General features: G+C 49.4%; 7 protein-coding genes across 7 annotated transcripts; 5 read left to right on the forward strand and 2 right to left on the reverse strand.

The window, feature by feature from the left end:
* Positions 1-232: 232 nt before the first annotated feature.
* TrAtP1_013086 (uncharacterized protein) lies at positions 233-1,198 on the reverse strand (the record flags this gene model as incomplete). The annotated part of the gene is made up of 1 exon (XM_066115790.1): positions 233-1,198. One exon carries the CDS (start codon positions 1,196-1,198, stop codon positions 233-235), a length of 966 nt encoding a protein of 321 aa, XP_065971890.1.
* A 1,823-nt stretch (positions 1,199-3,021) lies between these two features.
* On the forward strand, positions 3,022-4,065 carry TrAtP1_013087 (uncharacterized protein; the record flags this gene model as incomplete). Its single annotated transcript, XM_066115791.1, has 1 exon — positions 3,022-4,065. The coding sequence occupies one exon, from the start codon at positions 3,022-3,024 to the stop codon at positions 4,063-4,065; it is 1,044 nt and encodes a 347-aa protein (XP_065971891.1).
* Positions 4,066-6,154: 2,089 nt separating this feature from the next.
* TrAtP1_013088 (uncharacterized protein) lies at positions 6,155-7,672 on the forward strand. Its single transcript, XM_014088729.2, has one exon. The coding sequence runs from the start codon at positions 6,307-6,309 to the stop codon at positions 6,850-6,852; it is 546 nt and encodes a 181-aa protein (XP_013944204.1). The 5' UTR covers positions 6,155-6,306; the 3' UTR covers positions 6,853-7,672.
* Positions 7,673-8,335: 663 nt separating this feature from the next.
* On the forward strand, positions 8,336-10,080 carry TrAtP1_013089 (uncharacterized protein; the record flags this gene model as incomplete). The annotated part of the gene is made up of 4 exons (XM_014088270.2): positions 8,336-8,690; positions 8,746-8,812; positions 8,877-8,894; positions 8,964-10,080. The coding sequence occupies 4 exons, from the start codon at positions 8,336-8,338 to the stop codon at positions 10,078-10,080; spliced, it is 1,557 nt and encodes a 518-aa protein (XP_013943745.2).
* A 466-nt stretch (positions 10,081-10,546) lies between these two features.
* Positions 10,547-11,095, reverse strand: TrAtP1_013090 (uncharacterized protein; the record flags this gene model as incomplete). Its single annotated transcript, XM_066115792.1, has 2 exons — positions 10,547-10,950; positions 11,026-11,095. 2 exons carry the CDS (start codon positions 11,093-11,095, stop codon positions 10,547-10,549), a joined length of 474 nt encoding a protein of 157 aa, XP_065971892.1.
* Positions 11,096-12,184: 1,089 nt separating this feature from the next.
* TrAtP1_013091 (uncharacterized protein) lies at positions 12,185-14,626 on the forward strand (the record flags this gene model as incomplete). Its single annotated transcript, XM_014088731.2, has 1 exon — positions 12,185-14,626. The coding sequence occupies one exon, from the start codon at positions 12,185-12,187 to the stop codon at positions 14,624-14,626; it is 2,442 nt and encodes an 813-aa protein (XP_013944206.2).
* Positions 14,627-14,690: 64 nt separating this feature from the next.
* On the forward strand, positions 14,691-15,770 carry TrAtP1_013092 (uncharacterized protein; the record flags this gene model as incomplete). The annotated part of the gene is made up of 1 exon (XM_066115793.1): positions 14,691-15,770. The coding sequence occupies one exon, from the start codon at positions 14,691-14,693 to the stop codon at positions 15,768-15,770; it is 1,080 nt and encodes a 359-aa protein (XP_065971893.1).
* Between the last annotated feature and the right edge of the window lie 464 nt (positions 15,771-16,234).

The raw sequence follows: 16,234 nt of genomic DNA on the forward strand, positions 1-16,234 counted from the left end.
GTTTAGTCAAATTAAGCACACAAGGGACACAGGGCTACAAACTGCACCAAGTCCAAAGCAAATATTCTCTTCTCGTATGTGCCTCTTCTGCATAATTTAGCAATATTAATTAAGAGCGTACCAAGCAAATCACTGATCTTTGTTGAAAGGGAACTCCAGTGCCCTCAATTTGTTCCATCGCATAAACGGATTCTCCTTCACCACACTATATCCCCTATCATCCTAGTCTCCTTTACTCATTCAAATGCTCTCCGATATCCTTCAACGCTGAGGCAACCGCTGACATGAACTGCCGTAAATCATTCTGCATGCTATTGAGAGTTTGCACGCCCTTTTCCATATCGTGGTGGACTTCTTGAAGCTTTGAGCGCTGTTCCAGCTGCGCCTCGTGCACAATCTTCTGGATGGCTTCAGTGTGTTGGTTGAGGCGGCTCAGTATTTCATCGTCGCTCAGCTTCGTTCGTTTCTGGGGGCTTTCCAGAGCTGAAGGTGATCGCTTCGTCTTTGATACGTCCAAGTCTTTAATGACAGTCTCGATGTTCCATGGACCTCGAGAAAGGTTTGTTTCTGAGGCCGTGGATGAAGAATCGCGACTTGCGCGATGAATAAAATCTCCGATATTGGCAACAGAAGTTATTCCTCTAATATGATCTTCATCTTCAGATTTGACACTCTTGCGTGTGTCTGTTGAGGTTGGCTCTTGAGGAGCGTCTTGTACAAGAGCATTTTCCAGCATCTGTGTGGCTGCAGACTCCGTAACGCTTTTTTCCATAGTAGATGTCGGAGTTGGGTAAAAAGACCTATAGAAAGTGGTATAATCCTCGATGACTGAGGTGCCATATTTTTGCTCTATGGCTTCTTTGTATCGCTTCGGTAAATCTCCATATAAAGAGGAGAGAAGCAGGTATACGGGCCACGAGAGCCTGACAAAATTTCCGGCATCGTCACGAGCACGCTGATATAAACTGTGTGCTGTTACTGTTCCTCCATGGCATTCAAAAGGCTTTGCGACGAAATGGTTTATATGCGTCTTCTGCAAATACCAGAGATATTTCTGACGCTGGCCTTTGGTCATATCGGCTGCTTGTTTCCAGTACGTTTGAATGCATCGAACAGCATTGTTGTACATAGGATCGGATTCCGGAATGCAGAGGTCTTCGATCTCGAACTTGGGTGGCTTATATTTAGCCAACATCATGACGGTGCTGCTTAAACCTGAATAGAAGATGGCTGTATGATGAAGACAGCTGATGATGGAAGATGGAAGATGATGGGAAAAGATAAAGAAAAGAAAAAGAGAAATGCAAGTTACGAAGGCTCGTAGGTTTTAAAGAATCGGCAAGATATATGGGCAGCTGTCAGCCAGGTGGCAGATTCGTGATTAAATCTAAGCAAGTAGCTACTACTGGAGGTTGCAAAACTTCGTATAGAGTCCCTATAATGCATCCATTGTCAAAGAAACGGCGCACACGAGGCTTGAGAAACTCATAATTTTACAACAGCTCATGACTCTGGTCGCCGATTCAATACAGAGCTACTCATGAGCGTTAAAGACACTCTTTTTAACTTCATCAAGATGTATCAGCAACTCCATAGATCAAATGCTTGCTTCTAGGGAGTGTCTACAGAATAGACAGAACATTATCTTGAAAATTGTTCAAGTCTTTGCTGGCAATTTACGCCACTCTGCTCTCTTCAAGCGTGTAGTCATATCCGAATCCCGTCCATTCACAGGACATGCTACGCATAATTTAGAGTAAGGAAGATGTATATACCGTTGCTCTTCCATATCTAGAAATAATACAACAAGATATAAATAGCCGAGTAAATAGAGAAGCATATGCTTGACAAGCACCTGCATTATACTTGAGCTGTTCCCTCATACACTATTCATTTATAGTCTTCTCATTACGTATACTGCTTGCTTTTGCTGTCCTGGCAGCAGCTCGCCACACGAATCTCATTATTTGGGGCCTTCAGACAGCCTAGCAATAAATGACAATCGAGAACACGAGAGTTCACTGCCCTTAATAAGTTGACTTCTTCAATTCTATACAGGCGCTGCGAACTCGATAACACTGCATATTACGAACAGGCCATTCTTTGGCAAAGAAAATCGGCCCAGAAATTTTGATGGGCAATTCCAAATCCAAAATTAAAGGAATTATTCAGGGGGCGGGGAAAAGACAGAATGTCTTCGGCCAACAGCATTGTAACCGTGCAGGCATTACAGTTTCCATCACCAACAAAACCAACAACCAACGGCCACTTGCATTAGTATGAGGCATTAGTTCCTCAAAACCTCGCACGAACCTTCACCGTTTCGGCGATCCAGGGCTGTCATAACGCATTCATCTATTTTTACAACGTGATCGATAGAACCTCTACGGCGAAGCAGGTGGACAGGGACTTGTCTCCTGACAAATTGAAACAAGGAAAGATTAGTTTTTACATGTATGGTGAGAGAGAGGAGGCTGGCAAGGTGCCTCGATCGCACGTAGAACCAACAACACTCGTAATACGACTCTGTACTAGCATCACTCTTGCATGGGCAGATAATGCGTCGGGCTGTCTACAGGCATTAGAGGGCACGCTGCATATTTTCGCGGGCGAGGAGATTTATCCGAAATGAAGCGTCTTCGGTCGACTGATGGTGTTCGGGGGAATGCATGAAAGAAATGGAGAAGAGTAGCAAGTCCCCTGCCTCTGTAAAAGTCTCTTATCCGTCCATTGTAACAAACATGTGCTCTGTGCTTCCCGTCTGTGCTTCTGCGAAAAAATCAGCCAGTGTCCTTCTAAATTGTTGAATACAAAGGACAAAGCGCGTTTGCTATGTCAATTGCTGCGTTCCTCGCCTGCAGAAAAGGAGGGCTTGAATGCACTTTTGCATAGACAGCAGCACTAGTCTGTCGATTGCCAGTCATTCAAGTCGCCACGTACAAGAAGTCCAGGTGAATCGGACAATACCATTCCAGCCAGCTGACAGCTTGACAAAGAGCAAGCAGGCCGCAAGCAACCATCATGGGAGGCCCCATTACCGACTTGGGTCTTGCGTGCCCCGAATCCGGCAGCTTCTACATCTGCAAAGACAAGCCAAATCGCTTCGTGGGATGCTGCACCGTCGATCCATGCTCGACAAAGGACGGTCTTTGCCCTGATAATGCCGTCCGGCCTGCTTCGTTCGATCCCGATGCTTATGACCAGATTCTGGCGCAGCAATGCGTGGATCCGGGCTTTCTCTGGTACACTTGTCGCGACTCTTCGCCGCCGTTTATGGGATGTTGCTCGCAGATGGGATGTGAGGACAACGGCTGTCCGGTAGACAAAGTCGGAGTGGCGACTCTGAGCAGCAACGCGGAGCAAGCAGCTCCCTTTTTGTCGTCTGACAGCTCGTCATCGACAACAAGCTCTTCGACAACAAGCTCTTCGACAACCTCGTCAACTTCCTCGACAGCAACCTCCGCAGCCAGCAGCACCGTATCAACGACACTAAGCACAGCTACGAGCACGAGCACAAGCACGAGTCAAAGTGCCGCGCCACAGCAGAGCACAGAAACCCCGACAGATCCACCCTCGGTGCATAAAGGATTGGACAAAGGGGCCATCGGAGGCATTGCAGTGGGAGCAGTAGCGGGAGTCTGCATACTGGCTCTAGTTGCTTTTTGGGCTCTTAGGCGACGGAACAACAACAACAACAAGCAGCCTCCGTATGCCTTTGCGGCTGGCCGCAGCGGTAAAGACTCGCTGGCCAGGCATCGAGATCGTACAGCTCCATCGCTGCTGGGAGGCCGAGGCAATGCTGCTGCTGTGGAACAGATGGCGGAGCTGCCTGCTACATCGTCGCAGCTGAGCATCAGCTCTGGTACGACACCAGCCCCTCGACATATCGCGTCCTTGATGAGCTCCCCAGGCCCAGCCGGCGGAGAGAGCCCAATTTTCGGCTTTTCCGCCCCAGCACAGCCAGCGTCGCATATAAAGCAGGAGCAGTCGTCACTGATTCACCAGACGACGCTGTTTGAGCTCGAGGACTCGTCGAGCCGCGTCCTCAAGGGGAGACGGCAGTGATTATACAACACATTGTTCACGAGAGCATGGCCAATGGCCTCACTCGCTGCATAATTCTAGCACTATTTCCCGTAAAACTATCCATTTTTGTATTTAATCCCGCGCGCAGCCAATGCTGTGTTTGTAATCGTGGCAAGGGAGAGAAAGAGAGGGGGGGGCCTTTGTTTATGACGGGCTGTGTGGCTGGCGGTTGTTTCGGGATACGAGGGCGACAGCTTACTAGTGGTATTATTCATGGTGGAGTTTCAAAGCTGTTTTTACGTCTTGGCTTTTCGCCTTTAATTCACTCCCTGTCTTTTGGGTTTCCTTGCTTGATTCTTCCCTTTATAGACTTATTTTAGCATCGAATCGAGATTCTTTTCTGATCCAATTCTGCTAGCTGCATCTAAGGGGAAAAGCCCCCCTAGTCCCGCGTTTTTGGGTGGTGTGTTTGTTGTGTGTAAACACTGTACAAGTACATGTAGTGTGAAACTAGCAGCTGGACGTCTCGTATACCTACTCCATAATTTCTGTAAGCTGTACGTATACAATACGGAAACAGGCAGCAACTCCCAAATTGCAAGTCTCACAACGATGGGAATGACCTTCATTCCATTGGCTTCCAACGATTCCCTTATCGTAGCCAATCAACGGCACACGCTTGACCTGAGAAGAAGGGAAAAAGTTACGAAAGCATGCGTGGTCTCGAAAGAAGGAAAAACTGGGAATCAATAAATAGAACCAGGACCATGGGAATTATGCTTCAAGCCGCTCCAACGCCTCAGTGGGCTTCCGGCTTTGCCTACTCCGTATTTTGCCAGTAAATTCAAAATTCAATCGCCTGGAAAAGCCGGGGCAAACAAGGAAAAAAAAAATACTATCTTAGCATTCTTTTTTTCCCCCTAGAGACAGAGATCCGTTCTCCGCTGTCGCCCCAGACATATGTTACACTTCAATTCGGTGTCGTGGAGGTCATACGGACGTCATCTTGGCCTAGGCGAACTGATGCCATTCATTCTTGCATGTTTTCCACTCAGAGAGGGCTAAAAGGGAAAAATGAAAGAGATGGCGACAGAATGGCGGACGAAGACGTCCAAGCCACGGGGAAACGCAGGGTTGGTCCACTTGAGGCGCAGCCCTTATGCGGATTACGACATGTGAGACACGAACCCAGCTTATTGTATACAGTGTCTCTTTGCTTGCTTGCTTGCTTGCTTGTTTCTATTTTTTGTGATGCATGCATGCGTTTGCCCTGTACTTTTCTTTTTTTTACTCGGCTTTTCCTTTTCTTTTAGGTCTCTTTTCAGCGGGCTGTGTTCGAGGCGAGATCGACGATGCCAATGCTACCCCCCTGTTGCCAAGTTGGGCCAATTGCCTAAACGGGACGAGTGTTGACGCATTCCATGACCAGATATAAAGTCATTGACTCTCAACACGATGCCACTTTGGAATAACCAAAACCTCCTACTTTAGCTGTAACAGAAGAAACCACTTGCCAAGATCCCAAAAAAACGGATTCTCTCCGATTTGTATTATGCCCAATGCAACGCCAGCCAGCCGGTCTGCCGGAGTATACGTCACCATTACAGTGCCTTGTCTCCTCCGCGTAACGCTCAGCGCCGATCGGTTGTAACGCCACCGGGAATTAATCCCTGTAGGAACATTCTGCCGCACACCATCTGTGCGTGTGCGAGACTCGATGTTCTTTTCTGACGGCTTCGTGCTGTTTTTCTCGTGTAGGCAATGTACACAGTAGGGGGCCCAGCGGGCGAGTTGGCAGTCTAACAAGTAATGTTTACGTACCAGATGTATCTATCCATGTCCGTGTGTGTCTACGGATCTACAGACACTCCGCAATACTAACAAGGTACTCCGTGGTGTGACTATGTTTGTCTGGCTGCCCAAGTACCAAGACCGTCTCCCAGCAGCGCCCCCCTTGCCTACGTCAACACTGTGTGTTTGGGCCTTCTCTCGTCACTCTTGCTCCCCGTGGATCCTCCAGCTGTGGCTGTTGCATGACTTTTGTTCTCGTTTGGGACAAGGGAGAGAAATTTGCCCGGGGGGGGATTTGATCGTTTTAAAGGGCTGATGGCCTCCCTCTGTTTTGACTCATACGACTCTTACACCTTCACTCACCCCCTTCTCTCCACTGGCCCATATATACCATATATAATCTGTTCGTCCCAGCGTCGACTTACATCCTTACATACCTTTGTTGCTCTTCTTTCTTTGAACAAGACTCAATCGTTTAACACCATCAAAATGAAGGTCAACACTCTCGCTGTTATTGCCCTCGGTCTCCTCTCCGGAGAGGCTCTTGGCCAGTCCACCAACACCGGCGCCGGTGCCTCTGCTTCTGCCGCCGTCTCATCTGCCGCTGCTGCCGGTAGCTCCATTGCCTCCAGCATTGCTTCTGCTGCCTCGTCCGTGGCCAGCAGCGTCGAAAGCGCCGCCTCTTCTGCTGCCTCTGCTGCGTCCTCTGCCGCCTCCTCTGCTTCATCTGCTGCCTCCAGCGCCTCAACTGCCGCTACTGGATCTACCACTTCTGGCAGCAGCACCAGCACTGGCCCCGTCAGCACCACTGTCACCTCCGTGGAGTCCGGCACTACCATCCCTGCCACGACCATTCCCGGAACCACCAACAGCCAAACCACCATTGCTCCTACTACTGTCCGGGGAAGCACTCGTCCTGCCTCTACTGTCACTTTCACCACCACTTCTTCTACCGGCCTGGCCATTGCTCCCACCGCTGATGCCAAGCTGCTGGCTCCCATCATCGGTGCTGCCGCCGCCATGCTGATGCTGTAAAGCAATTTTCGTCAATATTTCCATGTTCACTACTACGACTCCTTCCTGGTTTACATATTCGTTGGAGGACTTAATAATATGGAGTGGGAAATGAGGATGTGGATGTAAAGGGTTTTGCTTGTCCAGATACAAAAGAGAATTTACGCATAATGGACCTATCTACTAATTAATTGGTGTGCTTTGGTGTGCTTTCCGTTTTTTTTTTCAATACCTGTCCACCGGAGACACACGACGGCGTTACTCTTAATTGACCGCTCAAGTCACTGATGTTTACGAAGTGTATGGTGATTAATGGTTACATAGCTAAAGTGAAGAGTTCAAAAACAGATTTACGCAATTTTCAAACTGGTGGCATCATTCCGTGATTTGCTTATTCAGAGTTACATAACACGAATTCGTATATGAGCCTGTGTCATCATTGAAGTATAAATATAGTCAATTAAGCTCATGTCTAAAAGGCTTAAGTCGTTTAATCTAGAAAGTGAAAGAATGGCATGTCATTGAGATTTACGGGGCTTTAAATTAGATTACCGCAAGATGAGCATTGTAGACATAGAGTTGCCCGGCGAGTTACTTTTCACGTGGCGGGCGCCTCTGGAGCTTGAATCCAACTATGAGGGAGGACATGACCAATAATGACATGGATCGCATTGCTAAGATTCGCGAGCCGAGCAAAACATTCCTCCAATTACAGCTGCTTATGCTATGGGATCTAATGAGCTGTGGATGGGCGTGTTTGCGAGTCTCCAAAACGCCAGAAGTGAAGCTATCGCGAAGTGGAGCAGGATATATTACTTCAGTTTTCAATCATTTATGTAAAGCAACTATATTACTTATTATAATTACTGCTAGATATTCATCAAGTCACTTTAATTACATTACTTTTTGCTGAAATCATCAAAAGGCTTCTCTCGATACTCGTGCATACCCGAATATCCAGCTAATTGATACAGCGCATAACCATCACGGAACTGGAATTCCCTGAGCTCATTTTGCCTTGTCAATGCGCGTGTTACTGCATACTCCCGTCTCCAATACTTCCATTTTAGTCAGTGCTTCAATCACAAGTCGCTATCCCATCTGGGCTGTAAGAAGGATACTTGCATGTATGCGCCGCAACAGGCATCCGGTGGTGTATCTTGACTGCATATCCCCGCCACCTTCGGATCCATATAGAGATGCAGAGCATTGATGACAATCAATTTTAATTAATTCTACAGTTTTCTTGCATCAGCCACAAATACAGATGTTTCCCTGTTTTATTTCATCACAAAGGCGGTGTCAGCGTGTGTTACCGCGCAGCCTCTGTGCACCTGCCAACACTTGCACTCGGCTCGAACATGTTGATTTCACTTTCCACGGTTCCTTTGCTTCCTCAGGCAATAAACGAGCTGGTGTTCTTCTTGCTTCCTCTTGACAATATTCCTCCTTCTCTTCATCTTCTCCTCAAGCCCTCTTGATACGCCAATTTCACTGAGTGGCCATGAAGCTCACACCTTCGATATCGGAGACGCCTGAGACGGCCTCTGAGGCTGAGACGCCTGAGACGCCTTCTGAGGTGGAATTTCCGATGGATTCTGCCGCAGCTCCAGGCGTCGAAACCCAAATGACGGATCTAAATGCCATGGTCGATGAGAGTCTGATTCCGATATTCTCGAGCAGCAGCTGCACAGACGATGGCGGAGGCGCTGAGTATGGTGATGAAGATGAAGCCGGCGAAGCTGGTCAAAGCAGCACTCCCCAGCCCATATCTGCTCTCAAGAGGAAGAATAAAAGCAAGGGAACTGCGGCCAGAGGCCCAACAGCACTTCCCAGAAACCGTGGCAATGGATTTGAAGGTACGGCATCTAAGTCTCTAACCCGTCAGCAAAGCTTGATGCTGAACGGCAATAGAGTATTATGCGGATCCGCCCATGACTCCCGCAGAAGCTGTGGAGGAGAAACAAGAGATTTACCATCCGTACGTATTTTGCCACTGGGCTGTTGGAACGTCCATGGCATGTCAAGCTAACTCGGTGCCACAGAGACATTCCTTTTGAAAAGTATGGCCAACAACTCGATGCATCGACCCTCTCTTCTTGCTACAACTGAACTGACACACCGTCATCCAGGCGCATGCAGTCGTGTATTCAGCGCTATCGCTCTCGCCGTCGTCTCCAGCACAACAGAGTGTACTTCTTTGACGAGTACCTCTTCCTTGGCGGCGTGGACACATCCCAGGGAGCATACACCGGGCTCGACCCAAAGGAGCTCAAGCAGCTCACGGCCGCACAGCGTAAAGAAGCTACATCCCGGCATGTTATCCACGAAGGCTCTTCAGCAGGCGACCGATTCTATGACGGAGATGCAACGAAATGGACCGTGGACTTTTCAAGCGTGGTGGCAGGATTCTTCTCTACGACCATTATACCCTTGACTGGCCTTCAAAGTGGCCCGCTGGAGGAAGCAATAGACGTGGTAGAAAACTTCCTCCGCTACATCCTTCATCACGAAGTCTGTCCCGAGTATGAGGAAGATGTCAAGGGAGCAATGAAAATCTGTCAAGCAGCCAGAGAAGAGTGGCCAATGCTAAACGCGCTGCAGACGGCGCTTCCGGGGCTCTTCAACCTGGCTGCTACTGAACTCTTCTCCACGCCTGATGCCAGTGACTGGGCTTTTCACCTATTCAAGGTGCATGATGGGTTCGAGGCTAAGCCAGTCTTCTATTCATGCATTGCCATGCTTGAAGATACGACGCCATTTGAGTATCTCTCTGAACACCGCGCTACGCTTCGCGAACAATACGAATGCACAGTAGAGGTGGCAACGGTAACTCCTCCAAGTGAAGGAACCATCCAGCGGTTCAATTGCCTCCAAGTTATGACAAAAGAGGGCACACAAAATCTCCCTCTCGCGCCTATCGGCACAGTTACGCTCAGGCACGCTGTTATTGAAGACGGATGGGTCCATCCAGACACGCCGCATCCTCTGGCGACAAAGGATATTGAGCTGTATTTTGAGCAGAATATTCTGGAAAATTTCAGGCCAGGCATGAAGATGACGCTAGAAATTGGCGAGATTGGAGGTGGAATCGCTTTTGTCAAAAGTATTCGCAACATCGTCCCATCCTTCTACACGTTTCTGCCCCAAGAACTAATGAGAGGCTTCAAGCCCCCGCGCGAGAATGATCGTCCTGCGCCATCCATTCACAATCCTACGGCAGAGGACAACCAGGCGGTTGAAGATTAGGTCTACAAGACAGTTGAATTGCGCAGATATTAGCAAGCGTTTCTTCGTACAGTAGTCGAATAAAAAGGTTTATTGATGTGCCACATGATGGTGTCTTGAATTTGTGTTGAAGTATATTATTGTTCTCTTAACGGCCTAAGCAACGCACCAATGAAAACACCAAAAGAACAAAGAAGCAAAACAGAAAAGGGTTCAAATCCATTGTCTCAGTTATACGTAACACGCCAGTAATTCCAACGCCTTTAAAGCTACTCAAGAAAAAGAAAGAGGCAACACGTAGTAGCTCAAAGGGCAATACATCATTATCTTCGTCTCCACCGTCTCATCAAATCTACTGTGTAGCATAGTTTCATTCACGCCGCCGCCCTGGTATCTGTATCTTTATCTGCCGGTATTGTTCGGCAGTCTTGCAAGTTGGGATGGCCGCAAAACTCTATCTACCGAATATAGATGACGAGTCCCGCCTCTAGTCCTGCGTCTGGACCTTGTGGTCGCCGGCAACAACCTCGGCGTACGAAGGAGGAACGCCCTGGTTCTCGGGGTTTGAGCTGCCCTCTCCAGAGCCCGCCACGCCCTGCTGTTGCGGCTGGGGCTGGGGCGAAGAGTTCTGGTTGGAAGCGGTGCCGTAGTTCATCTGGTTCGAGGAGCCCTGAGGCTTTGGTGGCTGGAAGTGAGGGCCATGGGGCTGGACGTAGACATATGTGACTCGGCCACCTTCGCGGTCGTTGGGGATGGCCTCGTATTCGTAGGCGGGCTCGGGGTACTTTGCGATGATGTACCAGGCGTGTAGCAGGCCTGGGATGAAGCCGAGGATGCACAGGCAGATGTTGATGAGGGAGTCGGCGCCGCAGAGGCCGCGCTTGACCCAGACTATATTGATCAGACGTCAGTATGAATGATGTCGTTTACAGCATGGAAAGAATATCGTCTTGTTGGGAGTATGACATATGACATACCAGGCAGCGGGGGGAAAGAGAATGGCAAGGATGCCGAGGAACATGTCGGTTGAACACATGGTGGTCGTTGAAGAGGAGGCGGCGTAGATGAGAAGTGGTGGCGATGTGTGAGTTTTGAAGTCGCACAATTTAAAAGTCGAGATAATCTCGACAGTGTAGTTGGATTCGACAAATAATAAACAAGCAGATGGAGGCTGGAAGTTGGTTTGTGGCCCTACCAGATGAGATGGATAAAGGCGCGAAGTGGGCTGGTGACGGATGATGACGCTGGGGTTCGCTGCTTATTGATAAGGTTGCGTAATGCTGGGGCTGGCTGTGGCGAGGGTGATTGGCTGGGTTGGGGGGAGTTGTGGGGGCTGAGCAACTGACAGAATGGGGGATTGGCGGCCTCGAAAATGGAGGATTAGCGACGGTCTGCAGGGTAGGTGAGTAGCTAGATCTTGAATTGCTGCCTGGGTATTGGACAGTCATGGTGGTGGTGATGGTGATGATGATGGTGATGATGATGGTGATGATGCTCTTACATACATAATCGACAGTATTTCATTCCAAACTGTCTTATCCCTTGACTTGGTTGCTTTGTTTCATGACTACTAGTACTGCCTTCTTGATGGATCTTTCTACTGAGTCATACATACCACCTTGGCTGTGACTGGTGGTGTGACCCATGAGCAGCAAATACATGACAGCCTATTGCGACACTCCGCGAAGACTTTGGTTGGTAGGGCGCAGTACACGGGCGCTGAATAACGTAACGAGGTGTGGGCGAATGCTACCGTACCCTGACTGGATTGGGTAGCTGCTTGACTCACGTTGTCCTATGCAGAGCAATCATGCTTCGACTTTACTTGCTCACCTTGGAGGAATTAATAGTCATTTCAGTATTATGTTTACGTGTAGTATGCTATCCCACCTTTTGCACGACGTTTTGCAAGTAAAAGACCATGTATAATAATAGGTAGAGTTGCTGCAAGAACAGCTTCGGTAAAGCAGCCTCATCGGATATACCGACATTTACCCGCGGTGATACAGCGCTGACCTTGACTTTTCCAACTTGCAGCAGCCTTGCCGCTAGCGCGTCTGCCAATATTCGACATTGCCAATTCGCCAACCTTTGCCTGCTCCATGCAGGACATTCGACCGCAAGCATGGACGACCTTTTGAATCTCGAGCTCCTGTCCCTCGTTTCAAAAGTCACCTCCGAGCTGCAAAACCACGTCGGCATCAGCGACAAGACCCTCGCCGAGTTCCTCATCGCACAGCGCCTCGAGAGCACCTCCAGCGATGACTTCCGCAAGAGGCTCGACGGGCTCAATGCCGACTTCCCTGCCAGTTTGGTGGACAGTCTAGATCGTCTGGTGGTTGCTATGCACCCCAAGTTTAAAGGACAGAATGGCGCTGCACACGACAATGAACATCACCACCGGACGTTTGAAGAGAATGAAAAGGTGTTTGGCGGACTTGCTTTGCCCGACAAGCAAGTCGGCTACGACGACGGCGCAAACGCCATCGACGATACGCTGGCACTTCTAGAGGGGCTTGAAGGAAAAGCTAGAAAGGAGAAGAAATCTCGGAAAAGGAGTAGAAGTCCAGATGGGGAGGCTAGAGACTCGAGATCGCGGAGGCATAGATCAAGATCCCGAGACCGAAGGAAGAAAGACAAGTACAGGTCGCGGTCACGATCGCATGATGGCGCAGATGAAGACTGGCGGGATGGATTCCGGGATTCGAGGAAATCGCGAAGTCGGCGGAAATACGACGACTTTGACGGCGACGACCACGATGAGTTTCGCCGAGCTCCCGCGCCAGAAATGGACGACGAACCGATCATGAACAAAATTTACCAAGGCCATGTCACTGGAATTAAAGATTTTGGCGCTTTTGTCAACTTGCCTCACGTCAAAGGAAAAGTCGATGGCCTGGTTCACATCTCTCGCATTGCCTCTGGTCAGCGTGTAAACCATCCTTCCGATCTGCTCTCCAGCGGCCAGCAAGTTTGGGTCAAGGTGATTAGCATTGAGGGCCGCAAAATTGGATTGGCTATGAAGGACGTTGATCAAGAGACTGGCATGGATCTCCAACCACAAGCAAGACTTACAACCGGTGCAAATATGGAGGCTCTTGGTGGCGGTGGAAGAAATGGGTTTGTTGATATCGCTCCAGCTATGCCTCGTGATACTCTGGGCCCTCCCAGACGGCAGAAGAAGAGAATGACCTCACCGGAACGCTGGGAGATTCGACAGCTTATTGCCTCTGGAGTAGCCAAAGCGTCGGATTATCCCGATCTCGAAGAGGACTACAATGCAACGCTGCGTGGAGATGGCGAGATGGAATTGGAGGAGGATATTGATATTGAAGTCCGAGAAGAAGAGCCGCCGTTTTTGGCTGGTCAGACCAAGCAGTCTCTCGAGCTTTCGCCAATTCGAGTCGTCAAAGCCCCCGATGGATCCATGAACAGAGCTGCCATGTCCGGCACGTCACTTGCCAAAGAGAGAAAGGAGCTCAAACAGAAAGAGGCGGAAGAGGCAGCCAAGGAAGAATCAAAAGAGAGCTTATCGGCCCAATGGAACGACCCAATGGCCGATCCCGACAAACGCAAATTCGCCAGCGACCTAAGGAATGCCCGAATGAATGCTAGACCGGATGAGGAGCCTGAATGGAAAAGGGCGGTTATTCCCAAGGGACAATCGCTGGGCAAGCGAACAAATCTCAGCATCAAGGAGCAGCGAGAAACTCTGCCCGTCTTTGCGTTCCGCTCACAACTGATAAAAGCAGTGCGAGAGAACCAGATCTTGATCGTTGTTGGAGAGACTGGCTCGGGAAAGACGACGCAGCTGACCCAATACCTTGCAGAGGCTGGGTTTGCCGACAATGGCATCATTGGCTGTACGCAGCCTCGTCGTGTCGCCGCCATGTCGGTGGCGAAGCGTGTGGCGGAAGAGGTTGGCTGCAAGCTAGGTGAAGAAGTTGGATACAATGTTCGTTTCGACGACTGCACCAGCCCTGCTACACGAATCAAGTACATGACAGACGGCATGCTGCAGAGAGAGATTCTGATGGACCCTGATATGACGCGATACTCTTGCATTATGCTGGACGAGGCGCACGAGCGAACCATTTCTACAGATGTCCTGTTTGCGCTGCTCAAGAAGGCACTGAAGAGGAGGCCGGACATGAAAGTCATTGTTACCTCGGCCACCCTTGATGCTGACAAGTTTTCTGCTTATTTCAACGAGTGTCCCATCTTCACGATTCCTGGTCGAACATTCCCTGTCGAAATCTTATACTCTCGCGAGCCCGAGTCCGATTACTTGGACGCTGCGCTTGTTACGGTGATGCAGATTCATCTCACAGAGCCCAAGGGCGACATTCTACTCTTCTTGACTGGCCAGGAGGAAATCGACACGTCATGCGAGATTTTGTACGAAAGAATGAAGGCCCTTGGGCCGAGCGTCCCAGACTTGCTTATCCTACCGGTGTATGCGCAGCTTCCTAGCGAGATGCAGAGTCGAATTTTCGAGCCAGCGCCCCCCTGGAAGCCGAAAGGTTGTCATTGCTACGAATATCGCCGAGACCTCCATCACTATTGACGAGATTTACTACGTTGTCGATCCTGGATTTGTCAAGCAGAATGCGTATGACCCCAAGCTCGGAATGGATTCCCTGGTTGTCACGCCCATCTCCCAGGCCCAAGCAAACCAGCGAGCCGGTCGTGCCGGCCGAACTGGTCCCGGAAAGTGTTTCCGTCTGTATACCGAGGCTGCCTACCAGTCTGAAATGTTGCCAACAACCATTCCTGAGATTCAAAGACAAAACTTGGCCAACACCATTTTGATGCTCAAGGCCATGGGAATCAACGACCTATTGCATTTCGACTTTATGGATCCGCCTCCCATCAACACCATGTTGACAGCTTTGGAAGAATTGTACGCCTTGAGCGCACTGGACGATGAAGGCCTGCTGACTCGTCTGGGCCGAAAGATGGCCGATTTCCCCATGGAGCCGTCGCTGGCCAAAGTGCTCATCGCCGCCGTCGACCATAAATGTTCAGACGAGATGCTGAGCCTTGTCGCCATGCTAAACTTGCCCAACGTATTCTATCGACCAAAAGAGAAGCAGTCGCAGGCAGATCAGAAGAAATCCAAGTTTCACGATCCGCATGGCGACCACCTGACACTCCTCAATGTATATAATGCCTGGAAACATAGCGGCTACTCTAACCCTTGGTGTTTTGAGAACTTTATTCAGGCGCGATCCATGCGCCGGGCCAAGGATGTCCGAGATCAGCTTCTCAAGATCATGGAGCGCTACAAACATCCCATTGTATCGTGTGGACGCGACACGCAAAAGGTCCGCCAAGCTCTCTGCACGGGATTCTTCCGCAACGCAGCGCGCAAAGACCCCCAGGAGGGCTACAAGACTCTCACGGAGGGCACGCCGGTGTATCTCCACCCTAGCTCCGCTCTCTTTGGAAAGCAGGCAGAGTGGATCATCTACCATACGCTTGTGCTGACGACCAAGGAGTACATGCACTGCACGACGAGCATCGAGCCAAAGTGGCTGGTGGAAGCGGCCCCGACGTTCTTCAAGGTGGCGCCGACGGATAGGCTGAGCAAGCGGAAGCAGGCTGAGAGGATTCAGCCACTGTATAATAAATTTGCGGGAGAGGATGACTGGAGACTCAGTGCCCAGAAAAGGGGTGGAAGAGGTGGCGGCGGTGGTACATGGGGTTAGATTGGAAAAGGACTTTTTGCTGGGAAAATATATATTTATATGGCTATATATCATATGTAATGCGTGGAGTTTTGGGATTATGATGGGAAGAGAGAATTTTTGGATTTAATCATGGAGAGGCTGGCGGTGGTTTGTGGTGTATCATAGATGAGTCTATCAAGAGCGGAGAATAAGACGCTCGATATATGATTTCTTTAAACTTTGGTGCTCATGTGTTATGGAGTACTTACACCAGAGGCTGTCAAAGGATTCATTGTATATCAGAATGCAGCATCAAGCTAGACTTGTATGAAGTAGCAACACTTGATCTCGGCAAAGGCAATGTCCAAGCATGTTTACTAATTTGAATCTCAATTCGAGCTTCAACGATAAAAGGCATGACTTAAAAGAAACACAAAAAAAAAAAAAAAACCATGATTGCGCTGTTGAATAAAACTCGCTATTCATATCTATAGAATCTAAAC

This window comes from Trichoderma atroviride, chromosome 7 (genome assembly GCF_020647795.1).
Source record: "Trichoderma atroviride chromosome 7, complete sequence".
Lineage (NCBI taxonomy): Eukaryota > Fungi > Ascomycota > Sordariomycetes > Hypocreales > Hypocreaceae > Trichoderma > Trichoderma atroviride.